The sequence below is a fragment of the Heterocephalus glaber genome, unplaced genomic scaffold (genome assembly GCF_053883595.1).
Source record: "Heterocephalus glaber isolate CG9 unplaced genomic scaffold, H.glaber_assembly_v1.0 deba00001600, whole genome shotgun sequence".
NCBI classification, from domain to species: Eukaryota; Metazoa; Chordata; class Mammalia; order Rodentia; family Bathyergidae; genus Heterocephalus; species Heterocephalus glaber.
The window spans coordinates 11,911,599-11,938,627 of record NW_028258372.1 but is presented as its reverse complement, the minus strand read 5'-3'; the positions used below and the strand labels follow the sequence as shown (position 1 = coordinate 11,938,627).

General features: G+C 39.5%; 2 protein-coding genes and 1 non-coding gene across 7 annotated transcripts in view; 2 read left to right on the top strand and 1 right to left on the bottom strand.

Annotated features, from left to right (window-relative positions):
* The first annotated feature begins 2,584 nt into the window (after positions 1-2,584).
* Ankrd45 (ankyrin repeat domain 45) overlaps positions 2,585-27,029 on the top strand; it is a 35,681-nt gene continuing 11,236 nt past the window's right edge. For 2 of the 4 annotated variants that reach the window (XR_015444521.1, XM_087194331.1), the window contains exons 1-5: positions 2,602-2,701; positions 5,015-5,081; positions 9,266-9,602; positions 16,306-16,473; positions 26,513-26,607. Coding sequence is in view for 3 of the 4 variants with exons in the window: in XM_087194331.1 (XP_087050457.1) it covers positions 2,670-2,701; positions 5,015-5,081; positions 9,266-9,602; positions 16,306-16,473; positions 26,513-26,607 (699 nt within the window). In the remaining variant the exon portion in view is untranslated. Of the gene's footprint in view, positions 2,702-5,014; positions 5,082-9,265; positions 9,603-16,305; positions 16,474-26,512; positions 26,608-27,029 lie in introns of all 4 variants that reach the window. The other 2 variants (XM_087194330.1, XM_004853419.4) reach the window with 2 other exon arrangements.
* Positions 6,374-6,480, top strand: LOC147823091 (U6 spliceosomal RNA). The gene has a single exon (XR_015444599.1). It is a non-coding gene; the product is annotated as a U6 spliceosomal RNA (small nuclear RNA).
* Tex50 (testis expressed 50) lies at positions 15,412-19,923 on the bottom strand. Of its 2 annotated transcripts, XM_004853418.3 has the most exons (3): positions 19,521-19,917; positions 18,250-18,445; positions 15,412-15,796 (listed from the first exon to the last, which is right to left on the bottom strand). In XM_004853418.3, the coding sequence occupies exons 1-3, from the start codon at positions 19,842-19,844 to the stop codon at positions 15,705-15,707; spliced, it is 612 nt and encodes a 203-aa protein (XP_004853475.1). In that variant the 5' UTR covers positions 19,845-19,917; the 3' UTR covers positions 15,412-15,704. The 2 variants fall into 2 exon arrangements, with proteins under 2 accessions (XP_004853475.1, XP_087050458.1); XM_087194332.1 differs by lacking the exon at positions 15,412-15,796 and having other exon boundaries at positions 18,236-18,445; positions 19,521-19,923.

Sequence of the window (27,029 nt, the reverse complement as noted above, 5' to 3'; positions counted from 1 at the left end):
ATTTGGGCTCGTGCACTCCATAGTCTTCAATTCCCAAAGTTCCCTGAACTCTGAGGCTAGAAAGTGGCCTGCTTCTCCTTCGGGATAGTGCCCCTTTCTTTGATTGAAGATATAGAGGCCTCTCCACTGCCTGACACGAGTCCTCCCAGATCAGCCCCATCTTCCCTCCTTTTTGCCACTAGACAATTAACGAGAATTAAGTCACAACTTAACATAACTTGTGTCTGACAATGGAGGAAAGGGAAAGTATTGTTTGCTGGAGTTGAAATGGCTGAGGCTTAAACAACTGAAACTAATTTTCTCACAGTTCTGGAGGCTAGGAGTCCCAGATCCCAGTTTCAGCAGGGTTGGTTCTTTCAAGGAGGCTGCATGGGAAGTGTCTATCCCAGGGCCATGGATGGCTACCTTCTTCCTGTCTCCACATCATCTCTCTGATTGTGTCTTTGCCTAAATTTCTTCATCTTGCAAGGACATCTTATATTGAATTAGGGCTCACCCTAATGACTTCCCTTTCTCTACATACAGTCAAGGTACTAAGGGTTAACATTTTAGGATATGAATTGTTAGGGAGAAAGAATTAAATCTGTAATAGGGATTATATCCCCAAAGAGCTGAGGACCTGGAAGAATTCACATGGCACTGAATTCTGAGGATGCTGGATCAAAGAGGAGGGAAGAATATAAAGTTGAATAAGGGGGATTTAATTAATCTAGGAACAGTTTCCTGGGATTCAGGATTTAACAGCTTGCATGAAAATTAGTGCAGACATGCCACTCGAATGGCTCCTATAAGCGTGGGAAAGTGGTGGCCATATGAAATGGATGCCAGGATTACTATGCAAGGCAATAGAAGAAGGGATTAGAATGCTCAAAGAAGTAAGCATGCTAAAGTGCATGTACTACATATGGCCAGAACATCCATTAGACCACACAGGATGGTCCATTTACTGAGGTAATAAGGAAGGTGTTGTTGAAAGGGTACCAGAATCACTAATAGGTTCTGTGGTGGCTCTCCTCTGTAGACCTGGTTTGATGGTCGGAGATCTTGTTACAGAACTGCATTTACTAATTGCAATGGGGATAATAGGACCACCCCCTCCTCCCTCCCCAATAGATGATGGTGGCATCATATAATCCTCAGAAGCCAGGAAGGTGCATTTACTGAATGAGTAGGAAGGTCAAAACAGAAGAGGGGGACTCTATAGAGAGCTCTAGAAATGGCTAATGGAACATAGCAATCCTAGTTACAAAAAAAACAGCAGCTGAACTGTATAAACAAAATAAATTAAGTATGGCTGATCAGGAGGCTAAGAGTGATTCCAATAAAATGCCAGAATTCCTTGCTGCTTCTAGACCCGAGCCATTTGTGAATCCAGAGCCTTCTGATGGATGGAGAGGCCTATCCCTAGAAGGAAGGACCTGGAACACCATGACAACTCTGTAGAGACATGATTTCCCCAGTCCTTTTTCAGGAGATTTAAAAGTAATTTATTCAGTAAACACACCTTGAGGAAGTGGAAATGCTGAAACTTTCTAAGATGTTTGGAATTAGGGTTTAAATTGACACTGATGCCCTCAGATTTGAAGCAACACCAGAGGTCTCCTGTTAGAGTGGGAGAAGATAAGTGTCAATAAATAGAATAGTGTCCAAGATCTGGCTCACAGAAAGTCCAATGGGTCTGCAGGTCCATCTAAGTCATTTCTCCAGTTCCTGACTGTATAATTGGAATATACATATTCCAACAATATGTCGCAAACTTCCTCACACAATATGTTGAAGGAATGTTTCAACATACCCTAGACATATTTGGTATAATCCTTGTAACGATTATACATTGGAGGGTATCTGTCACTGATGCGCCTCCCCTGTGCTCTGCTTCCCTTCCACTGTGAAGTGAGCAGCTTTGCTCCATTGTGCCCTCCTGCCTTGATGCTTCTGCATTGGTGCTCCTAACCATGGACTGAGCCCTCTGAAACCCTGAGCCAAACAATTATTTCCTCCTTCAATTTGTGTATGTCAGGCATCTTTTCCCAGCAATGTTAAAACTGACCAATACAACCACAAAACTTTCTGATCTTCAGTTTGTGATCCTTATGAACATTTATATGATTCACAGGGCAATCAGCATTTCTCTGCTGGTTTCTTTATACTTTAGTTCTTCCCTCTCCCCCAGTTGTGCAGTGGATCTTAGATTCTTGAATCAAGAGAGATCTAATTTCCAAATGCTCTCTGTTCTTATCTAGTTGGCACTTGTGAGGGGTCAGGAAATGTTCCTTGTAGGTGACAATGACCATAACCACAGGAGAAAGATCTCCAACAACCAGAAAACCAAGCCGACTGTTATAATTACAATCGTTCTTAGATTTTAGAATGCATCCTCATATTCCAGAAAATGCTTCCATTTAAAGGCCAAAGATAAGACTAACGTGCCGCCAAGCAACGTGGATACCTTATTTTTACACTTTTAAAAATTGTAAAGTAAGTATATTACGGCAAATTTACAAAATGAAGAAAAAACCCTCATGTCACCATCCGAACACACTGATTTCAATCATTTTGATGAATTCCTCTCGGTTTTCAGCTGCTGCGCACCGCCTCTCGGCAGCCTTGACCTTCGCGCGCAGCCGGAACCTCTGCGCCGGGGGCGGGGCCGCCGCTCCGGGGTCACCATGGTAACCGCGGAAGCGGGTCCCAGCGAGCGGTGAGTCTGGGTCGTGGGGCCGAGGCCCGGGGTGGGCGCTGGGCGGGTTGGGACCGGGCAGACGGGCATCTGCTCTCCGGGCTGCTTGGGCAGGATTCGGAGGGCATGGGTTTCAACCGCGGTGTCCTTAGCTTCTGGGTCCGACGAGAGCTTTGCACACCGTCTGTACCCCGCGGGCGGCCTCGAGGGACCCTAAACTCCCGAGCCCAGGAGTGGTCAACGCCCTCGCTGCGAGACCTCCGCTTTCGCGCAGCAGGACTCTCACTGTGTCCTGCTCCACAGGCCTTCCCTTTGTGCAAGCTGGGCGCCCAGAGCTGCAGGGATGGGAGGTGAAGAGTCTCCTGGGGCTGGAACCTAACATCCTTAAGAGACCACATTTGAAAAAAAAAGCATAGGACCTGGGATTTAGCTCAGTGGTTTCGCGGCCTGCTGCGCAAGCGCAAGGACCCGAGTTCGATCGCTCGTACCAAAAGAAAAAAACAAAACAAAACAAATAAAAAAACAAGAATTGATTTAAAAGACCCTTCAGGATCTGCTTCCTCAATCCGCCTTCTTGCCCGTTGTTTATGCGCTTCTCGTTGCTTGGATTGTCCTTTTTAGATGACTTCCACTTTGCCTGGGAGGCTGAGGCAGGAGGATCCGAGTTCAAATCCAGCCTGGGCAATTTAGCAATTTAGCAAGACCCTGTCAAAAAGGGGCTGGGGGCTGGGGCTGTAGCTCAGTGCCTTCTTAGTACCACAATAAACAGACTCCTTCCACTCTTGGATATCAAAAGTGTCACCTCTCCTGGGAAGCCGTTGTGGGACCTCCCCACCTTGAGTCTGATGTAGATGTCTTTACTCTCAAAACATTGCTTACCATCATATATCCCATATCTCACTTGTTATTGCTGATTTACAGTGTCTTTTCCAGTAGGCCTTTGGGACAGGGACCTTGACCTATATGATTCTTTTATTACTTTTGCCCCAGCAGCTTCAGAAGTGTTCACACTGGATAGTTAAAAGGCTCTAGACTTGTTTTCCCACAGTCACTTAGTAAGGCAGGACAGGTTGTGTCCTCATTTCAGAAAAGTCATATAATAAATAATGAGACAGGATTAAAACTATACCATGCTCCCTTCATAGCTCCAGCCTTCCCTCTCTCCTTCCCATCCTCATGTTCTCCGTGAAACTTGTGTCGTATTAGCAGGGTTACAATTTTATTTCGTGATATTATTTGTCTGGGCAGAGAAAATTAATTTAATGACTACTAAATTAACACATTAATAAGTAGCTTATTTCTTCAGCTAGTGTTTGATTTCTCTCATATAAAGATGCTGCGGTTCTTAGCTAACTTCTCTGACTCCCTCCTTGAGATGGTGCCCTGGGTATATGGATGGATGTGGACGGCTCATGAAATCAATTATGGGGCAATGTTTGGTTCTCTTTGCCATCTGTGCTCTGGGGCAACATTCCTGGTACCAGTGGGTGCCCCTTGGCCGTACAGCATTTGTGGTTATGACCTGTGGCTCATGTGCCTTTGAACAAGTTTGTTCAGGACCCAGTGAGCCTTCCTGGCCCACTCAGTTGCACTGGCTCCTGCTGTGACTTCCCTTCAGGCCTGGCTGGAGTGTTTGCCACAACAGTCTTCCCTCCTACAGAGCCTCCTGGCCCTGCTACAGCTCTTAACCGAAGGCAAGACTGCTGATCTCGGTCTCGAGTGCGTCCTAAAGCAGGGGCCTTAGGACTCCGTTACGCTCTCAAGTATTAGTGATCTCAAGGAGCTTTAGTATTAGACAGAATTAGGAATTAAACTAGCAATCTAAAAATGTTTAATATTCCTTTAAAAATAACAAAAATAAACACCTGTTAACACGAATTACATTATTTCTCATGACATAATTTTTCTCAAGCAAAAAAATTAGAAAATGGCATTGTTTTACATTTTTCCAAATGTCGTTAATTTCTGACTTAAAAGAGATAAATTCACATGTTTGCTTCTGCAGTCAGTTTGTTGCAATATGTTCTTTGAGTTAAAAATATACCTAATATAATAAATATATAAAATTATAATATAATATATAATATCTATAATTGAGAAAGGGAGTATTTTAATAGCATTTTTTGATAGTTGAACATTTTTTTGGTGACTGCTCCAAAACTTGAAAACTTGACAAAACTTGTTTATTAAAGTTAATTGCAATGCGGAACCTGAAGCCACATCGATAAACTTTTTCATACTGTGAAACATTAAAACCTATTGACCTGTGTTAAACTTTTTTTTTTTTTTTTAACTTGATTTTTTAAAGAGACTTGGTCTCACTATGTTGCCCAGGTTGGCTCTGAACTCCTGGACTCAGGTGATCCTCCTGTCTCAGCCTCCTCAGCAGCTGGAACTATGGGTGCGTACCACCATGCCTGGCTTATCTTATACTTTTTTTTTAAGAGTAGGAAAATTTATTGAGATTAGGAATAATAATAAGAATGGAGAATACGAATAGCTCCTGAGAGATAGGAGGGATCCCGAATAGGTTGCCATTTATCTTATACTTTGAATATATCTTTTACTCATGCCTGATTTTGTAACATTTAAAATGGTGGGAAATGAGGTAGATTTTGTAAAGGAGTACAGCAGTCGGTAAAATAATGGTTCATTTAGTTATGCCCATTTTTCATATGTTAGTATGTTTTGTGCTAAATATTTTCTTTTTTACTTTATGTAAAAATAAAACAAAATTTCATAACAAAATAAGAATAACAATAATTAATATACTTTGTATCATTATCTTCAAAGTCGTTACTCAGAGTACAAGATATGGACAAAAAAGATTCTTACAAAGAAAAGACAGATATTAGCACAAAACTTTCTTTTCAATGAAAATGCTGACTTTCGGGCCAGGGATTTAGCTCAGTGGCACTGCACCGCCTGCCTTGAAGAGCAGGGTCGTGAGTTCGATCCCTGGTACCAAACAAAGAGATCCTGGGCATCTCTTGAAACTGTTTTCAAAAGCAGGATAAATTACAAAATTGTGATAGGTCTGAAAGTGGCTCAAAAGAAACATAAAGCTTGTCCCTTGCCCCAGCAATCTGGGTAGATGTCTTACAAACTTCAGATAATTAGAAAATAATATAATACACCTGGCTGAGAGTAGAAAGGTGGATGGACATGATATACCATGTCCATCCACAGGAAATATCATGAGTAATCCCATTGGCTTGTACAATTATATGTATTAATAATGATAATAAAAATAAAATAATACCATGTTTGACAAGTTGTATGCTACAAACTATATATCATGGCTTTTGGAGTTTAGAGGAACAAGGTGATTTCAAGAGAGGAGTTAAGGGGAGTTTTAAGAAAAAGGTGGTTTTATAGGTTGGCCTAAATAGGATTTGGGAACCTGGAATGAAAGAGATAAAAAGCTATTCTAAGCCCAGTAGCAGCAATACTTCTGAAACACAAATAGGAGTTTCTCAGCATCTTTAAGGTCTCATGCCTGGGCCCCTGCAGGTTCAGTGAGGAAAGGCATTTCAAACATAGCCTGCCTTTGTTCTCAATGTTTGGATGAATGGCCTTAGCAGAAATGTTCCAGAAGATCACAACTGCTATTAATAGTGTGACCAAATGTCTAGTACTAATGGACACTTTTGAGAATGAAAAGTAGATGCTATTAAGAATTATACCAGTGGAGTGCTTGCTTTGGCAGCACATATACTAAAATTGGAACGATACAGAGAAGATTAGCATGGCCCCTGCACAAGGATGACACGCAGATTCGTGAAGCGTTCCATATTTTTTTACCTAATGATCACAGTCCTCGTGGGAAGGTGGTGCATGTTTGCAACACAATACCACAACCCACCCCCTTTTATTTAATCTCTCCAACAATAGAAGGTTAAATGTTTGCATTCTGGAGGCTAGGAAATTCTAGAACAAAGTGCTGGCAGCTTTGGTGTCTGGTGAAGTTCTAGTCCCCCGCTTCAGAGATGATGCTTTGTTGCTCTCCATCAGAGGTACACTACACGCACTATCCTCACCTGGTCAGAAGAGGGAAAAATGGTGGGTTTGGAATGAGGCACAGGCTAGTTTCCCTAGACCCTTTTTAAGGGGACTAATAAGGGAATTATAAACAGCCTTAGCCTTTGTCATTCAAACAGAATCCTCACTATAACATGCCTCAAGTCTGTTTTGTTTATATTCTATGTGTAACATACCCTGTTGCTACCTTCTTAGGTTATATTTACCATATTTTTGTATCTGTGTTTAGTGTTCTGTCCAATACCGGGCTCATCTTGACAATCTTTTTGTATTCCCAAGTAGTAAATGCTTTGGGTGAATAAAAGGTTCTAATAAAAAAAAAAAAGAATTATACCAGTGGAGCAGATGTAACTGAAACTGTCTTGGCTATATTGGGACAAAAGTCACCAAAGCTATTAGACATAAACACAGTGCCCTTAGAGGCCTTCTCATTGAGTTCCTGTATGGTCTCCATGGTAAATTCTCAAAATTAATGTTTTTATTTTCATGTTGTGTGTTGCAACCCATTTAATGGGTCATAAAATTGATTTGGTAGGTGGCACTTGGCTTTAAAAAATAGAATCAGTAGATTATACTGTATATAGTAAAGATATCTATCTATCTGTGTCTTATTATTTACTTCTTGCACTTATGGCCGCATTAAGTTTCAAGAAAGACTAAGAAATAGTCTATTCCATTGCAAAGATTGGTTTAAAAAACCTGGTTAAAAGAAAAGAATGTGGAGTTTTATCCCCAAAGAAGAGGAGATTAGACCTTGGGGAAGACAACTATTATTCTGCATCTGAGCTCTGTAACGGGGCCATGTAATCACTGGGAGGCTGGAAATGAACAGGAACCAAGGGAGCTCTGGAGGGACAGACCACAAGAGCCGTAGCATGTTCTCATGGCAGGAAGTTGGAGCAGCACGCTACCGTAACATCTGTGATGAGTGACCTTCCTGGCCTTGTATCCCTTGTTCCCTGGTACTGAAAGATTGTTTGGCTGAACCCAGTCGCGTGCCTGTCCCCAGGCTTGTGCTGAGGTATAGAGAAGGAGGACCTTGCCTCTTTGTCTTCTGTAGTGGGAAGTTAATTTTATCTTCCTTGAGAGGAATTCTCTAAAAAAGAATTAACAATGCTTTAAGGAAGGCACAGGCATGCATAGAAGTGTGAGTGTGTATAAGAGGGTGGAGAGTTATGTGCCAAACACCAAAAAAAGATTTTAAGTTTCCACTATATTTCTTCTGTAAGATGAAGGAATTGGATTCAACAACCTCAGAGATAATATTTGGTCCCAGTGTTGTGGAGAGTATGATGGGATAGAATGATAACAATAGCTTGGATCTAAATTTTTGAGCTGGTGAACAATTCTTATATTTAAATTTCTTGTTATGTGAGGAAAAAACCCTACATACAAGTCAATCTTATTTGGCTTTTCTATTATCTATAATAAAAAGTTCCTAATGTCAATATCTTATAACATATATATTTGTAGAAGAAAGATGTTAATGTAGGGGTGCAGTAGCTAGAGAAGATTCTAACATTCTACCAATTTAAGTGGACTTTTTTTTTCGTACTGGGGATCAAATTTAGGACCTTGTACTTGTGAGGCAGGTGGTGGCACCACTGAGCTAAATCCCCGGGCCCTCATTCTACCAATTTAAAATGACTATTACAATTCTCTTTTCACTCTTATCCCATTTCTTTTCTTACCACGTGATATGTCACTTCATCTCAACTGCTATCCACCATTTTGTATGAATATATCAGTTTATGGTCCTTTTCTTGGGCATTGGTTTTCCCCTTAAGATGTTTTGCTGTTGTGGACAGTGATACCACAACATTCTTGTATATATGAGGAGACCATGGTATTTTTCTATTAATCATTCCCAATTTGAGACATATCCTGCGAAAGGGAGCGCTATTAAGTGTCACTTGATTAATTCTGCTGGAGTTGATTTTTGTCTCTTCTAAACTCCCATAGCATTTCATCGGTCATGGTACCTACCATTTGTCACCTTCCTTACACCATACATTTTTATGCCTGTCATATTTTCTTTCCTGAAATAGTAAGTTGTTGAGGGCGGGAGGTAAATTTGATTGTCACTTTTGTGGTTTACATAAATAGCTACACAATGCTCAGTAAGCTTTCAGTATTACTGACAGAACAGATTCTGTCTAAATATCAGTGCCTGATTTTTTAAAAGTCTTCATAATTTGGCTCCAGTGGCCCATTTGTATTTCTCCTCTCTAAGAAGGAGCCTTGTTTAGGCAGGTAGTCTCTTAAACATTCTTTTTCAATCTTTTCCTAATGAATTTAGCTCACTTTCACCTTTTTCTTCTGTTCCTGTTGAATTTACTGTCTATATCAAGCATTTAGCATTTCAGTATATACTTAGGCAACTTACGCACAGTAAATTTTATTGGCTGAAGTATCTTATTTCATTATGATTTTCAAGTAGTTAAAGATTTTCATCCCATCTATATTGTCAGTGGTCTGATAAAATAAATAAATACATACGGATATGTTTGAGTAGATTTCTATAACTTTTCTTTTTGGTCTTAGGTATTTGTGGAATTAATGGAGCCAGAAGCACAGCTAGAGTCAGAGAGTTCAGAAAAATCACTATTTTTCTCACAGGAAGAAGAAGAATCCCAAGAACCAGAAGAAACAGGCATCAAGAACCCCCTTACAAAACCTGCTCTCACAGGGGATGTAGAAGGTTTGCAGAAGATTTTTGAGGATCCTGAAAATCCTCATCACAAGGATGCCATGCAGCTACTCTTGGAAGAGGATATTGTTGGGAGAAATTTGTTGTATGCAGCTTGCATGGCCGGGCAGAGTGATGTAATTAGAGCTTTGGCAAAATATGGTGTGAATCTGAATGAAAAAACTGCCAGAGGTATTTTGTCTTTCATCTCTCATCAGTATTATCAATCACTATCTAATGATACCATGTACTGTCATTATGGTTGGATAATTGGGATGTGCCTGTCTTATACTTTATATATGTCTGAGTGAAGGTATGCATGATATATACATATAAATATATCAATGTTGTTATTGTATAGCATAGTATTTAAGAACACAGACTTTACTGTTAATTAACTGTGTGATTTGGCAAGTTACCTAATCTGGTTTTTTTTTTTTGGAGACATTCTTGCTATATGGTTATGCTAGTCTTGAACTCACTAGGTAGCCCAGGCTGGTCTTGAACTCATGGTGACCTTCCTGTCTCAGCCTCCTGAGTGCTGGGATCACAGGCATGCACCACCACACCTTGTTTCCAACCTTTTAAAACATCTTTGTTTCTTGATTTGCAAAATGAAGATGATATTTTTATTTTCCTTATAGAGTGTCAGGAAGGTTAAAGAAGAGAAATATCACAGTGCTTGGCACATAGAAAATAGGTATATAGTAAATATACAAAATAATATTGATTTCTTTCATTTGAAGATTTATTAGTTTTTAGCAGTTATTATTTAATTCAATAATTAGTTTTTTTTCATGCAGATATGGTACATCGTCCTGGTACAAAGTAAAACAGTCATCTCCAGCAAATAAAAACTATAAATTCTCTTCACAGTCATATGGAGCATTTTAACAATTTGGTCATATGTTGAGCCGTAAAGGAAAGCTCAACAAATATCAAGTAATTTGTAGCATGCAGTCTTTGTCTCTGACCACCACAAAATAAAATTAGGAAAAGGTAAAAAAAGGATGACTGAAAATACTCTCTAATTTTGGAAACAAATACATACTTTAAATTTATTTATTTATTTGAGACAAGGTCTTGCTATGTAGCTCAGGCTGGCCTCCAGACTTGCAGTCCTCTTGCCTCAGTGTTTGAGTTTGGAGATTAAGGTGTGTACCACCATGCCCAGCTAAATACACACTTTATCTTTTTGCTTTTTTTTTTTTTTTTTTTTGGTACCAGGGATAGAACTCTGGACCTTGTGCTTGCGAGGCAGGTGGCGAAAGCACTGAGCTAAATCCCCGGCCCTAAATACACACTTTAAATCATGTGTTTGTCACAGGAGAGACAATGGAAATTATGAATGTTTAAGTGTCAACAGGATCACTTACAGAATACAACTAAAATTAAAACCCTAGTTTAAAGCCAGATGTGTAATTGCAGCTCTCTGGGAGCCTGGGCAACTGAGTAACTTTAATGAGAGCCTGTTGCAAAATAAAAAATAAGAAGGGGCTGGAGATGTAGCTTAGTGTAAAAACCCTGGGTTCAATCCTCCCCAAAAGTTAGTTTAATGCATTTGTAATAATATAAGAAACATGCCCTCAGTATCATTAATTAACAGCATTATGGTCTTACAAATGACTCAAATTTATCTTTATGGGCAAATAGCACTCCATTGTGTATATTTTGTGTATTTTTTAAATCTATTGATTTGTTGGTGGGCTGATAGGCTGGTTCCAAAATTTAGCTATTATGAGTTGTGCTGTTATAAACATGAATATGTGTGTATCACTGTAATATATATCTTTAACTCTTTTGGAAGATACCTAGAAGAGGTATAACTGAGTCAAATAGAATTCTTATTTTTGGTTTTTTTTTCTTTTGAGGTATCTCCACACTAATTTCCATAGAAGTTGTACTAGTTTACATTCCCACCAACAGTGTAGAAGGCTTCCTTTTCCCCATAAACTTGCTAGTATTTGTTTTGTTCTGTACACTTGCCGTTTTAACTAAAATGTGCCATAGCAAGTTTCTTTTCTGGTCATGCTTATTTGGGGTTCTAAGTGCCTCCTGAATCTGGATGTCTATATCTTTCCAAAGCTTTGGAAAGTTCTTTGTAATCATTTCATTAAATACATTTTCTATTACATTACCCTCTTCTACATAGAAAATTTGTTAAGTTTGATCTTTTACCCAGCACTCGGGAGGCTGAGACAGGAGGATTGCTATGAGTTCAAGGCCAGCCTGGGCTACATAGTGAGACCCTGCCTCAAAAAAAAAAAAAAAAAAAAGTTTGGTCTTTTAACTATGTCCTAGAATTCCTGCAAGTTTTGTTCATACTTTGCTTTTTTTTCTTTATTAGTATCTGTGTGTAATAATTCCTCAGCCTTCAAGCCCTGAAATTCTGTCTTCTGCTTGGTCCTGTTTATTGGTTTTCACTAAGTTTTTGATTTGATTTATTTATTTCCAGAATTTCTGATTGGCTTTTCTTCAGAATCTTTATCTCTTTGTTGTATTCTTCCTTAATACCCTACATTTTCTTCCTTAATTAATTAAGCTGTTTATTTGTGTCCTCCTTGAAATCATTAATGCTTTTATCAATTAGTCTTTTGAATTGGTTGGCATTTCATCAACTTCAATATCTTGTATCAGTTACTGGTGAAAAGTCATATTACCTTGTTTTTCATTCTTCTTGTGATTCTCTGTAGAGCTTTGTGCATCCACTAGGATGGATATCTTTTTCATTTTTATTTGAGGGTCTTAGTATCCAATCTTTTTTTTTTTTTTTTTTGGTACCGGGGTTTGAACTCGGTACCTTGTGCTTACAAGGCAGGTGGCAGCACCACTGAGCCAAATCCCCGGCCCAGTATCCAGTCTTTTTTTGAGGGCTAGATACCCACCACCACTCAGGGAGGAGACAAACTGAAGTAATGGTAATGGCAAAAAGACAAACCAGATATCAACATACAGTAAAAACCAATTAAAATAATTGACATACAGTAACCATTATGTCAACATTATAATCACCATTAATAATATCACCATTAACAATAGAAAAGAAATCAGCAATAATAGAGATAAACTAAAAGGCCAAAATTAATAAAGTTTAATAGTAATTATAATAAAAATGGAGGTGGGGGAAAGGGAGAATTGAAGAAAAATTAAAATTAAAAAAAGGAAAGTAAAATGAGGAGGAGAGAAAAGTGAGATAAAAATCCAGTTAAAGAATGAAGGAAAGTAAATAGAATTAGGTAAAACAAACTATTAGATGTAACAAAAAATTTAAAAAAAGGAAATTACAAGAAAAAAATCGAAAGAACACCACAAACCACCCCCCCAAAAAAACAAATAAAAAGAGAAGTGAGTCAAAAAAATTTATCCACTTCAAGGGACAAAATGGATACAGTTTCTTTTCACAACGTGTAGTATTATAATCTGTCAGATATGAGGGAGGGAAAGTGGATTGCAGCTGGGACCTGTTGTGTTTCCACACCCACTTAACAGGCTGTTGTGTGTGAACACTGAGTCCTGCTCTCCCTTTCCAGCTGGGCGGGCCCTGTCCGTGCTATGTTGCCTGGCTCAGGGCTGTATTCACTCCATGGCCTTTAATGGCTGTATTCTGTGTACTCTCAGCCCGCTCTCTCCAGCCAGGTTGGAGCCTGTGGGCGGGTGAGGTGCACTTGTTCCTGAGCCTCCATGTGCATGTACCTAGAGACATGGCAAATGCTCACGCAGAAGCGTGTCCCTGAACTTGTTGCTAGGTGGGGAAAGCAAACAGAGCCCTGAGTTCTGTGCTGCAACCATGCAGACCACTAGCCATGTGTCAACTTCCTCAAGCCCGCCTGTTTCCTGGTATGTGAGTCGGGGGTTGTCATATGAATTTGGAAGCCTGGGTCTTGGTTTTCCAGGGTTCTCTTGCTCTGAGTAGCAAAAGTCCTGCTGCTGTGGCCACCTGTGTGTGAACACAGTGGAATAACACTGGAATCTCAGGATAGAGATATGGTGTGGATACCAGCCTCTAGGCAGGAGGTACTGTAACAGTAGCCCCAGTTTCAAGACGGTGCCAAAGTGTAGAAGCTTAGGCCATGGAGGGTTTACCATGTGGGCTCCTGCAGTACCGCTTTGTAAATTTTGGGCAACTCTCCAAACTCAGTTTGGGGAGTGTGATGGCTGGAGAGTCTCCTGTATAGTCTGCAGCAGCAGTGGGGACTACTGCTTACCTTTCGCTATCAGAAGTCCATCATGACTCCAAGATGATCCAGGCAAGAGACAGTTTTGAAGATGCAGGGTGCTTTGCTCTCTACGGCTCTATCTTGGTTTTTGCACTCTGCATGGATGTTGCCACTTGCTTGCTCTTTTCTAGTGTACTTTCTCAGTCCCTCTAGTAAAAGTATAGTTGTTTAAAGAATAAGTTGTGGACTTTTTTCTCTTTTTGGTACCAGGGATCAAACTCAGGACCTTGCACTTGTGAGGCAGGTGCAGTGTCGCTGAGCTTAATCCCTGGCCCTGGACTTTTTTTGGAGGGATGTACTAGTTAGCTTTCCTGTCACTGGGACAGAAAACCTGACACTTGCAACTCCAGTTCCAGAGACCCAAAGGCATGGTGCCGGTTTTGGCCCACCTGGGCTCTGGTGAGGACCTCTTACTGGATGGCACATGGTAGGGGCATGTGCAAGAAGAAGAGATCACATGGTCAGACAGAAAGGCAGGTTAAGGGGCCAGGCTTGCTCTTTTTGTAACAGTCCTCTCACAAGAAGTAACTCATGGTCCTGAGAGAAGGATCCTACTTCCTTTTGATGGCCACACCCTCACTGACCCAACCAACCCCCACTAGGTACAGCCTCTGTGACCAGCACTTTCCATTGTATACTCTGGTGGAGGTAATGATATCTATCTCTTCGGGTTATTGGAAAGATTAAATGAAGTGCACACAAGGTGTCTTGTGCTCTGTAGATCATCTTACTAATTCATTGTTTTGGTCACGTTTTCTTGTGGTAGTACTTAGTACATGCTTTGGCCAGTTAAGTGAGTCATAAATGTATCCGCATGGGAAAGTATGGTGCATTGTTATAATTTTATTTTGTACCAGCATCCATTTTGAATATGTTTAATTTTCTCACACCAGAAACAAAGCTTAGTCACCCTTGACACCAGATCTACATTGTACCAGAAGGGGGCCAGCTGGTGGCCAGAGATAAAATCTTGGAGGCAGCTCTTCTGCCTAGAACACTGGACTCCTCACTTTTCCACTGCTTCCTTTTTAAAACAGACTGTTGAGGCATTTGCCCACAGATTTAAAGTTATTCACATCCTATTCATATATATATAGAATATATATATTCTATATATATTCTCTTATATATACTGCTAGTTGTCACACTTTTCTTTTTTCTACCTTTTTACTCCTGCCTTGCATGACTTGGGAAAGAGGGGGCCCCTCCTGACTCATTACACCCTCAGGATCTCTAAATAAAAGCCTTTGAACTTGGCTGGGGATTTAGCTCAGTGGTTTTGTCGCCTGCTGCTCAAGCGCAAGGACCGGAGTTCGATCCCTGGTACCAAAAACAAAAACAGAAAACCTTTGAACTTGTTTCCTAATGTGGTGGTGTATTGAATTTGCACCTTCCACTTGGAGAATTAGGGGCCACTCAAGGCTGAGTTTTCCCTGCAGCAGTGCTCATCGTCAGGCTCTTTTGTCTGGTGATGGTCAGGTAGTCATAAACTGGACATGGATCAGACAGGAGCCACAAGGACATCGCCACCCTGCAGGCTTCCTGTGTGAGAGAACTTCTAGTTGCAGATCACACAACAAGGCACTGGCAGGTCTCCCGCCAGGTGAAAGAGTATCCTGTGAAAGGTGCACTGTAAACCCCTACATCCACCTCCTCTTCATTTCCTGTTAGAGTAGGGTTGCTAGATGTCTTGAATCCCAGTTTAACTGGGGTCTCTCAAAACAGTAAGTTAATACAGTGGTCTTTGATTCAACTTTTACAGAATCAGTACGAAACGATTTTAAAGCTGCATCCTTTATTTTTCACCTTTACAATTCTACCCCAAGGTAGTCCCCTCAGTAAGTATAAGAAATTAGTTTTTAATTTAGTACGTCTTAATTTCAGCTTTAATTAAAATGATTAATTTTCAAACCAAAGCATTCGCAGTTGTAGTTAATTTTCATGGTTGTATTACTATTAATCTAGTTTGAGAGTTCTATGAAAATTCCTTAAAATCATAGGTTCAGTTGGTCCAAAATAGACGACTGCTGGGGAGCATGCCATCTCCCTCAGCTGATGTTGGGAAAGGGCTCAGGCTTCAGGCTTCCTGTGTTGGTATCTTGTGTCCATCATTATTGGCTGGGTTTCTTGGGAGAGTTTTTAAAAACTGATGGACTTTAGTTTTCTTACCTGTAAAATGAGAATTATAACAATTCTAATACCATACAGTTTATAAAGCTAAATGAGTTTGCTATATATGACACACTTAGTGGCTGGCCCATAGTAACTGTTTAATATTTGATTGTGATTATAATCTACTGCATAAAATAGCCTAGAATAATGTAAAGATTTGCCTTGAATTATGATGAGGTCATAAATAGATTCATAAAATACCAGAAGTGGAAAATGCATCTAATATATCCAATCTATTCATAGTTTAGCAACAGCATACACTGGAGAGTATCCATTGTTTATCTTTGTGATTGTGTGGCTCACTGGAAGCTGTGGTTCCCTGTTGCTGCCCAGACTTACCACATATTGCTTGCCTTGGAAAAGGCTGAGGATCAAAACTCCAAGTATGGTTTCGACTTAATGCCTGTCAGTTGCACAATTATAAAGTTGAAAAATCATGTTGAACCATGCTAAGTTGGGGATCACCCCTAGTCTATTTGACCAGACCATCTTCCTTTATTTGTTAGGGTACACACTCTTACACTGCGCTGCAGCCTGGGGTCGTTTGGAAACTTTGAAAGCACTAGTGGAGCTGGATGTTGATATAGAAGCTTTGAACTTCCGGGAAGAGAAAGCTCGAGATGTTGCTGCTCGGTACTCCCAGACGGAGTGTGTTGAATTTCTGGACTGGGCAGGTAAGGAAGCTCACATGGTATTAACAAACTGATTGGTGTTGATGGCAAGTGATGATAAACATTTCCAGCTTCCAGCTAGATGTTTTATTTGTAGATAAAACCACAGTCACTATTAGCAATAATAAAATTTGCCTTTCCCCCAGATGTTTTGCTATTGGCCTAAAACGTTGTGCTTAATAGGAACTGTGTATATTGGAAGCTTATTGATTTACTAATTTCTAACAACTTAATCAATAATTTTCTATAAGGCTACATGTATAACATATGTCCAAGGCTGTTTTCTGAGCAGCCCAGGCAAAGTGGAGCATTTCTTAAATACTTAAAGATATTTCAGTAGCACATTTGATTCTACAGATAGGGAACATTATAATAGTGATTTAAGGGAGAAAATAAGAACCAAGAAGCATTATGTAAAGGTACAGTTCCCAATGAGAAATGTAATTGTGTTGTATACCTACAATGTACCAATAAAAGAATTTAATAAAAAAAATAGTGATTTAAAAAATATTTGTTTAGATAAAGTTAATCTGTAGTGTTAATAATCAGAAAATAAGTACCTTTGTGGCATGGGAGGATTTCTGGGATGTAACATCATTTTCTTAATTTAGTTGTTGGCTACATAGACACATTCATTTATGAAAATTCTTTGAGCTGTACACTTACAACGTTTTCACCTTTCTAGATGTATATTATACTTTAATATAAAGTTCAAAAAAAGTATATGTTACTTTGAGTGTTGCTAATATTTTGCTAATGCCTGCAACCCTGTAAAGCATAGCTTAAGGAGATTTCAGGAATGTAAACCTGTGTAACTTTGTATGTATGCAAACATCAGCTTAAAAACTAATACTTATAAAGTTCACTGCATTCATTCTGTATTGTTATCTGAATTCATGCCTTTAGCAAGCATTTATTGAATGCCTATTTTTGAATATGTCATTATTGTTGTAGGTACAATTGGTTGTTCTTGGCTTCTGGACATTCTTGGGTGATGATAATCTATAAACACACTTAACAGGTATATAACATTATCAGAAAGATTGTGATTAAGGGTGAACATTGGCAGATAGGCAGTCCATGCTATGGGGTTGTCAGAGAATGTGAAGTCAGCGTGTTGGGGTTGAGCTGGAGCTTGGAGAATGGATGGGACTTGAATATGCAATGGAAGAGAAAAGGATATAAGCACAATCTTAGAGTTGGGAATGAAAGTAGCATGGTAGGGACAGTGACAAGATTGCCTCACTGGAGGAATAAGTCATAGTTCAGCATAAGTGGAATAATAAAAATGATTAAGTACATGGCTTCTTGAGATTTCTTGAGTTAGAATAGTAGTGTCTTCACTTGAAACCTATATGACTTTGGAGAAAATATTTAAATTTGCTATATATTGGCTTTCTTTCTGGAAGAGGGAGCCAATAATGACTGAGGGTTGTGGTGAAAAGTAAATTAGGTGTTGTCAAACACTAACACAATACCTGTCATGAGGTCAGCACTTGAGAAATGCTGCTTTTGTAATTACAGCTAGACTATACTCTTCAATGCCAGACTAGGCTGTTTTCATTTTATTCCGGGAGCCACTGTAGTAAGTATGAATTCTTTCTTTAGTTGGAAAGAAATGCATTTGTGAAAAATTTTGGTAAAGATTATGGCAAAAGAATTATCAAGGCCCCCCAGAGAGTCATTTTGTCCTCAGAAAGTCCTCTCAATAGATTTCTTTTGTAATCTCTGTATCTGACTTAGCTACATTTTTGTATGCATATGTTTAGAATCTTTTACCTTGTGGTGGTTCTTCACTATTCTTCTTTAATTTGTGATGCTTAATTTTCTTAGAGGAAGAGCACTGGGGCACCTGGTTCAGGTACTCTTTCATTGTTGATGAGATGGCCAGCAGTTTGCAAAGCATTTGGTGAATGTCATAGAAGGATGAGGTATTTAGATCATTTTCAACTTTATCTAAAGTATCTTGTTTTTTCTGCGGAAAGGAGAAAAACAAATGGTAGAACTTATTTTAGTCCACATTAAATTTATATTCTGAACATGTAAAAAATTTTACTAAAATGCATACATTAATTCTTTATACAAAGAAAGGTTACTATAGAAGTCACCTATATAAGTACGGAATAAATACTTTTCTATATCATACAAGATTCTAGTCACCATCAAAAAATGTTTAATTGGTACTTTCTATAGTTAGAGTATTCTGAATATTATAAAAACTTTTCTTATAATGAATAAAGTGAATCACAATTATTTTATTTTTTGGTTTTTATTGGTACCGTGTATGTTTGTGGTACATAATATTGCATTTTAATCAGTTTTACTTCCACTTCCCCTCTGGCTCTCCCCTCTCCCCCATCCCCAGATCCCCTTATGTCCACATCATAGTCATTTTAAAAATATGAAAACATTTATGATATATAAATTGTTTTGAAGGTCAAGATTGTTTTCTTTTTGGTCAGTGGGCTTTTAAGGCTGGCTCAAACTGTGGTGCCATCTGTTGGCAAAGTGGCAAATTAGTTTAAGAATTCTATTTCCCAGGAAATTACCTAACATTGTAAATCAGTGTACAGCCCATTTAAAAAGTACATGCCAACTTTTGTACTTAGCTTTCTTAGATAAATCCAGAAGCATCTAAGCCACCTCTTGTCCCAATTCTTCATTCTTTTTTTTGATACCAGGGATCGAACTCTGGACCTTGTGATTGTGAAGCAGGCGGCAGAACCACTGAGCTAAATCCCAGGCCTCCAAGTCTTCATTTTATGAGGAAGCTAAGAGCGAATGACTTAGCTAAGGGCACAGAGGGCTTCACTTCTTATACATTCTGCACTACAGTTCACTGCTTTTTTTTTTTGATGTGAACTAAAAATTTTAAGGACCTTTTAATTCACTGCAGATTTGTTGAGCACTAGTGTGTGCAAACACATGGTAGATACAAGGAGAGGCTGCAAAAAGGAATGCCCTCCTCTTAAAAAAAAAAGAAATGGATAATTTTATGTTCCAAACACTTCTCAATTTTATAACTATCACACTTTGAATCATGAATTCACCTTTCTTTGGTGCTTCTTCCATTTCATCCACAGGTAGTGCACAGATAAAACAGACATCATTAAAAAGAGAGCTTGTGCTAAAGTAAAAATGAAGTGTAGACAAGTCTGAAATATGTCCCAGGTAACAAAGCTGCGGCACAGCTTGGTCAGAGGGTGAGGTGGACACTGAGGCCGGAAGGTCTTAACCTGGAGATGGTGAACTTCTTCCGGGAAGATTTCCCACCCCACTTTTGTCCATGCTGTCCCATCGCAGATGCAGAGGCTGCCCTTGAAGAGGAAGATAAACAACAGAGAGAAAGTCAAGGATGCTACTGCATTGGCCATCTTTCTTTCTCAGTTGGGAAGCAAGTCTGCAGTTAAAAAACTGGTCACAGACAGAGCAGAAACATGTTCAGTGATGGCTATTATAACATACCAGTCATAGTGACATCATAAAAAGCCACAGATGTCACCTAACCAATCACCTTAGCTTTCTTACAGATACTTTTTGTTGCTTTTTTTGCTTTGAGCATCTCCAGTTTTCTTTAAAATGAAGAATGTATTAATATTTTGTTAGCTAATACAGTCAATCATTAAAGTGTACTCATATTAATAGAATCTCATGGAAAAAGTTTACTCACATTTCCTCAGAGTTGATGAGATGCTGCCACGTAGTGAATGAGGAGTAAGGTGACATGGTATATGGAAAAAGACAAGATGGTGAGGTGGTATCACATGTGACAGAAAGAAGGGGTACAGATTTTGCTTTTAAGGAGCTTACAGTCTATAGGTAAAAGCAAAAGCCAAAGTAATAATAAAATTATAAAAGGAGTGAAATGAGATCTAAATAAAATAAAAAACATGTAACTGTTGAAAGAGCAATGAATTCTACTTGGGAAAACAAGTTTCATGAAAGTATATTTGATTTGGACTTGAAGAATGAGTAGAATTTTGGTAGGTGACAGTGCAGAGAGCATCTCAGAATTACCAAGACATTCTGTGTAAACATTCATACATGAATGTTTATTGAGTGCCTATTACAGGCTAAATACTGTACTAGGACTGGAGAGTACATATACATCTCAGAACAAAGCAGAAAATCAGAATATTTACCTTCATGGAGCTTGCGACTTAGTACAGAATATAATTATATCTATATTATCTGTGGAGTACAGTGGAGAAAAATAGAATCGTAAGGGTACTGAGAAGTTGCCAGCAAGCGAATCAGTATGGTTTTTTGTTTTTGTTTTTTTGTGGTTCTGTCACACTGAGCTACATTCCCAGCGCTTGCGGTCTCCCCCCCGCCCCCTCTCTGTCTGTCTGTCTCTGTCTTTTCTGTCTTCCTTGCTTTGTTCTAACAGGGTTTTGCTAAGTTGCCCAGGCTGGGCTCAAAACTGCTCAGCCTTCTAAAGCACTGGGCTTATAGACATACACCATCATGCTCAGCTGTGTTATTTTTTGTTTTTTGGTTTTTTTGGTACCGGGGATCGAACTTGGGACCTTGCGCTTGCGAGGCAGGCGCCAGAACCACTGAGATAAATCCCTAGCCCTTTTTTTTGGAGTGAAATTAAGAGAAACATTTTTTTTCTTTTTTCTTTTTGGTGCCAGGAATCGAATTCGGGTCCATGTGCTTGCGAAGCAGGTGGCAGAACCACTGAGCTAAATCCCCGGCCCAAGAGAGACATTTTTGATAAGGCAAGGGCTGAGAAGTGACCTGAAGGAACTGAAGAAGGGAGCTCACATGGGTGGGGCTGGGGCCTAGGGAGTAGGGATAAACTATGGATAGAATCTCTGAGTGAATACTGGAGGAGATAAAGCTGGAAAAATAGTTCATGGCTATATTGATCTTAGAGGGCCCCATATTTTGTTCAGTTGGCAGTATGGAATAGTTTACAGAGTTTTGAGTAGTGACAAAATAATAAATTTATTGAGTGCTTCACTGTGTACAGGTACTTTGACTTTGCTGAGATATTTGGATACGTTATATATACACCATATGCTATACTACATTATGCATTGTACTGTATACTATAATATATGGTACTATAATCCTCACAGTTGCTCTTTGAGGACTATACTAAGATACTCCCATTTTACAGATGAGAAAACTGAGGTCATGAATGGTAAGGTATGGTGGTAATTAGAGAATGCTTGCAAATAGGCTCCTTTCTCTGCCAGCTTATCCACCTAAATATGTGCTTTGAATGAAAAGTGTTCTTGTTATGCGGATGCAGCTTTGTGAAAAGCCCTTTCATTCCTTTTCCAACAAACTTATCCCCTAAATTCTGTCTTGTATTGAAATTTTGAATTCACCAGTGACTTCAGGTTACCCAACTAGAAGAAGCAGAGCCTAAACTCTGGATTCCAGTGTAGGAAATTAATTATGCTGGCAACATGAAAGACAGATTTGAAGCTGTGAAGAGTTGGAAGCAATAAGACCAGTTAGCTAGTCCATAATTATCAATACTACTTCAATAATGGGCCAGAATTTGACAAAGGAAGGTACTTTTATGATGTTCAAATGAAGCTTAAAGAGATTTTTAGGGGCTAAAGGTAACAGAGCTTTAGCATGATTTCATCCAGTCTCTGAAGTATTCCTGTTTGGAATTTCATGGCATTTTTATGTACCGACAGTGGTAGGCCAGATAATGTCTGTAAAGGTTCAGCTTCCAATCACTGGAAACTTTTTTTTTTTGGTACCGGGGATCGAACTCGGGTCTTTGTGCTTGCGCAGCAGGTGGCAAAACCACTGAGCTAAATCCCCAGCCCAGAAACTTTTAATATTATATGACAAAAAAGACTTTGTAGATGTGATTAAATTAAAGATTTAGAGGTGGAGAAATTGCCCTGTCTTACCTTGGTTAACACTAACTGTTAATCAGTGTCTTTATAGAGGGTTATAGAGGGATACTTGATAAAGAAAAGGTGATATGATAATGTGAGAAGAGAGTGAGGTGATGTGTTTGGAAGGTATAAAGAGGGAGCCACAAGCCAAGGAGCCCAGACAGGTACTAGAAGCTGGAAAAAAGGCAAGCAAAGATTTACCCTTTAGAAACTATCCCCCTCCAGTGGTGAAGCTGATTTTGGACTTCTGACTTTCAGAACTATAAAAGAATAAATTATTGTTGTTTTTAGTCACGAAGTTTGTGATAATTTGTACACAGTTCTTTTTTTTTTGTACCAGGGATCGAACTTGGGACCTTGCACCTGCGAGGCTGGCGGCGGAATCACTGAGCTAAATCCCCAGCCCTTGTTATAATTTGTTATAGCAGATGTTGTAGGGTTTACCAGGGAATAGGTTTAATACAGGACACATAATTTATAGGATTTTTAAAATAATATTCACCCAAAAGTCAAGTGAAAAAGAGCGCAGAGATCTCTCTGTGCGCTGGAGATCCAAAGACTCCAGCTGAGGGCCTGGGGACCAGGCAATGTCCCCTATGAGTCTGCATCAGAAGGCTGAGGAGTCTCCGATGGAAGGGGCCAGTCCTGAGGGCTAGAGAGTCTATGTAGAGAATCAGGAGATGATGCCCAGGTGAAGGGGAAGACTGGGGCCCCTCCGAAGAGAATAGCAGGCAAAGCTCAGCAGCTTCTGCCCTTCTGAGGGTAGAGGTAGGGGGGAGGTGAGATGCTGTTTGGTGCCTAGGGCAGCCCCCGTAGGGGAACCGCAGTGGAGGCCTCCAGGACTCGGGAGCAAGGCCCTTCTGGGGAAAATCAGCAGCATGCAATCTTCCTTTCCCGTTCTCCTTTTATGTGGCAATAATCTTCAGGTGGGTCTTCCACACACAGGAGCGTGCTGATTCAGTTCAGCTGGGCATTCCCACGCAAGCTGACCATTAATTAATCCACCAGAGAGACGTGGAAAGTTGTATATATTTTGGTACCTGAAAATGGGTCACTTCTATAACAAATGTGGAAGTGGCTTTGAAATTGAGTAATGGTTAGATGACTGGAAGAATTTCAAGCTGCATGATAGAAAAAGCCAAGATTGTCCCGAACAATCTGTTGGCAGAACTATGGACATTAAAGATACTGCTGTTGAGGTCTCAGAAGGGAGTGAGGAGCACGGTAGAGAAAGCCTACTTTGTATTAAAAAACACATAAATTATCACAAACAGAATGGTAGAAAGTGGAGAACATGTTATTGGAAACTGCAGGTAAGGCAGTCTTTTACATAGCAGCAGAAAGCTTAGCTGTAATATTCCTGCCATTATGTGGGTGTCTTTTTTCTTTTGTACTGGGGATCAAACTCACTCAGGTCCTTGCACTTGCGAGGCAGGCAGCAGAACCCCTGAGCTAAATCCCTGGTCCCCCTGCCATTATATGGAAAGCAGAACTTGCAAGGATTAACCTGGATATTTAGCTGAAGAGATTCCCAAGCAAGAAAGGTTAATCTGATTTGTTTCTTGATGTTTATAGAAAACTGTGAAAGAGATAACTTGAGGGAAGAACTATTAAGCAAAAGTGAAAGAGGGCTTGATGATTTGGAAAAGTCTCAGCCTATCCAGATCACAAAAGGCACGGCTATGTTTGGAACAGTTTCCACAAAGCCCCATATGTTAAGGCTTGATTCCCAGCTTGGTGCTCTTGGAAATTTGTGGAACCTGTAGTGGGTGGGGCCTAGTGGGAGGCTTTCCAGTCATTGGGGGTGTACCCTTGAAGGGGCAAATGGGGCCCCAGGTTTGTCTTCTGCTATTCACTTGCTGCTGGCCATGGGGTGAATGGCTTTGCTCTCACATGTTCCTTTCTATAATATAATGCTTCACCAGAGACCCTAAAGCAACAGAGCCAACCAGCCATGGACTAAAGCCTCTGAAACTGTGAGCTGAAGTAAACCTCTCTTCATAAATGGATTATCTTAGGCATTTTGTTATAGTATCAGAAATCTGACTAACATAGAAGCTAAAATTAAGAAATTCACTGTCAGGAAAGTATGCTCTGGAGAGAAAGCCAGCAATATGGCGAGATGTCTTTTTGCTAGTGCTGCAGACATTAGGAGTGAGGCTTGTGGGTTCTCTCAGCTGTCTCTCCAGAAGCCAGGGGTAGAAATAAGATTATCCATGAAAGACCTGTGGAGGGGACTCTTGTTTAATAAGTGAATCTCTCTGATGTGCCAGGAGACTCACCTTGTTTTTGAGAATGTTATACCAGAAGAAACACTGCTTTAGGCAAACAAAGAGAGGACAAGATGAAAAAAGGATACTGGACTCCCAAACATGTGTAGGCAGGGAACAGGCTAATAAAACTATTCAGTTGCAAGCACATGATACATTTCATGAGAAAGGAAGGATGACTGAGCAGATGAAACCTCAGGTCCCCAGGGCAAAGGCTCAGGACCCAAGGGCAGAGTCTCAAGTCACAGAAGATTATTCCCAGACCTTGGGACCTAATGGAATTGGTCTTGTTGTATTTCATATTGTCTGGGACTGGTAATGCCTTTCTTCCTTCCATTCTCTCCCTTTTTGAATGGCAGTGTCTATAACTAATTCTATTCTTGTTCTACTGTTGTTTAGAAGAAGATAACTTGTTTCTTCTAGTTTAACAGGTCCATGGATGAAGAAGAATTTTGCCCCAGGATGGCATACTCAAAAAGTCTCACCTATAAGTTTTTTTTGTTTTTTTGGGGGGGTACCGGGGATAGAACCCAGGACCTTCCACTTGTGAGGCAGGCCATGGATCCACTGAGCTAAATCCCCATACCTTCACCTATAAGTTGTTTAGATGATGTAGAGCTGAAGGTTTGAGGCTTCTGAGTTGTGATATTTAAATGAGAGTTTGGGTGGGAGTTGGTATTGTGGTAACATTTGGGGGAATGAATGTATCTTGCATTTGGGATAGATGTGAATTCTGAGGGAGCAAGCGGGAAGACTGTGGTAGGGTTAATGACAGCTCTTAAAGATATCCAAGTTCTAATCCTGCCTGCAAATCTTACTCTATATGACAAAAAGGGCTTCACAGATTCTTAAGATTCTTTGTTTTTCGAGACAGGACAGGGTCTCACTATGTAGCCCAGGCTGGCTTTGAACGCACAGTGATCCTACTGCCTCAGCCTCCCAAGAGCTGCCTTCTTAAAATTCTTGAGAGATTATCCTGGATTATCCAGGTGGGACCCTAATGTAATCATGGTGTCCTTATAAATGGAAGGTAGAAGGTTTGACAAAGAAGAGAAGGTGATTTGCTGATGGAAGAGATCAGAATGATATATGTGAAGATGGAGTAAGGGGCCACAAGCCAAGGAATTTAAGTAGCCACTGGAAATTAAAAAAGACAAGAAATACATTCTCTCCTCAGAGTTAGCAGAAGGAACCAGCCCTGACAACATGTTGCCTTTAGGTCAATTTAGGTAAATTTCAGATTTCTGGCCTCTAGAAATGTAAGAGGATAAATTTCTGTCATTTTAAGCCACCGAATTTGTGGTTATTTAATGTAGCAGCCTCACAAAACAAATACATCAACATTTAAATTAATTTGGGACTAATCTACAATTATAGCATTCAGTTTTTCTGTCCAGGAATATGGTAAGCACCTCTATTTGAGTCTTAGTTCTCTCATTAAAGTATTAGTTTTATTTAAAAAGATCTTACAAATTTCGTGATAACATTACTGTGAATGTAATTATTTTAAGTACTTTTTTAAAAGAAGAAAACTTAAAAAAATTTTTTGTGTGAAATATTAAGAGTAAAGCAAAGATCAGTTTGTCTATTGGAAATATTTTTTGTTGTTTCTTTAGAGTAGACATTTTAATAGATAGGTTCTCTTTGGGATCAGGTCTCATGTTTTATATTTCCTTTGTTCTTCAAAAATTTTAGCACAATTCTAGGAACATAATGAGTGCTCCTATGTGATGTGCTGGTTGAGCATTATTTTTCTGGAATTCAGCGAAAACAACCACAGTGAATGTCTTACACATAATCTTTGTAAAGTTCTGGATATGTAATGTACTTTAAAAAGAGTTGAGTGCTTTTAAAAATCTTTGTTTTATCATTGTGTGTTTTGGTGTCCTGTTCTTTTAGATGCCAGACTGGCTTTGAAAAAATATATTGCAAAAGTTTCCTTAACCATTACTGACTCAGAAAAGGGACCAGGGAAGCTCCTTAAGGAAGACAAGGTACTGTATTGTGATTATTGTTCTGAAAGTCTTTTGAGAATTTTGTCTTACATCTTAATTTCTACATTAGTGTTCTAGAGGTAGGTGATAGTCTTCTTCCTTCCTCCTGTTTCCTCTCCTCCCTCCTGCCCTCTATTCTCATTCCCCAATTTCTTCCATCTCTCTGTCCTTTCCTTCATAAACTACTGGTAAGGGATAGTCTGATCTGACAGCAGGATGAATGTTAGAAATATAGTGTTGAGTGGAAAATAATCACTAAAGACTACATGGATTTCTATAAAGGTCAAAAACAAACAACACATTATATTATTTAGGGATACCTACATATGAGGGTAAAACTATTTTAAAAAACAAAGCTTTTCTTTTCTTTGTTTTTTTTGAGACAGGGTCTCACTATGTAGTTCAGGCTGGCCTTGAACTCG

Coding starts and splice junctions, on each gene's coding strand:
- Tex50 (XM_004853418.3), bottom strand. CDS start 19,844: ATGGCCAATGCAGTAGCATCCTTGACTTTCTCTCTGTTGTTTATCTTC. Junction 18,446..19,520: donor GGAAGAAGCACCAAAGAAAG/GTGAATTCATGA, acceptor TCCTTTCCGCAG/AAAAAACAAGATACTTTAGA. Junction 15,797..18,249: donor TAGTGAAGAACCACCACAAG/GTAAAAGATTCT, acceptor CTCATTTTACAG/GTAAGAAAACTAAAGTCCAT.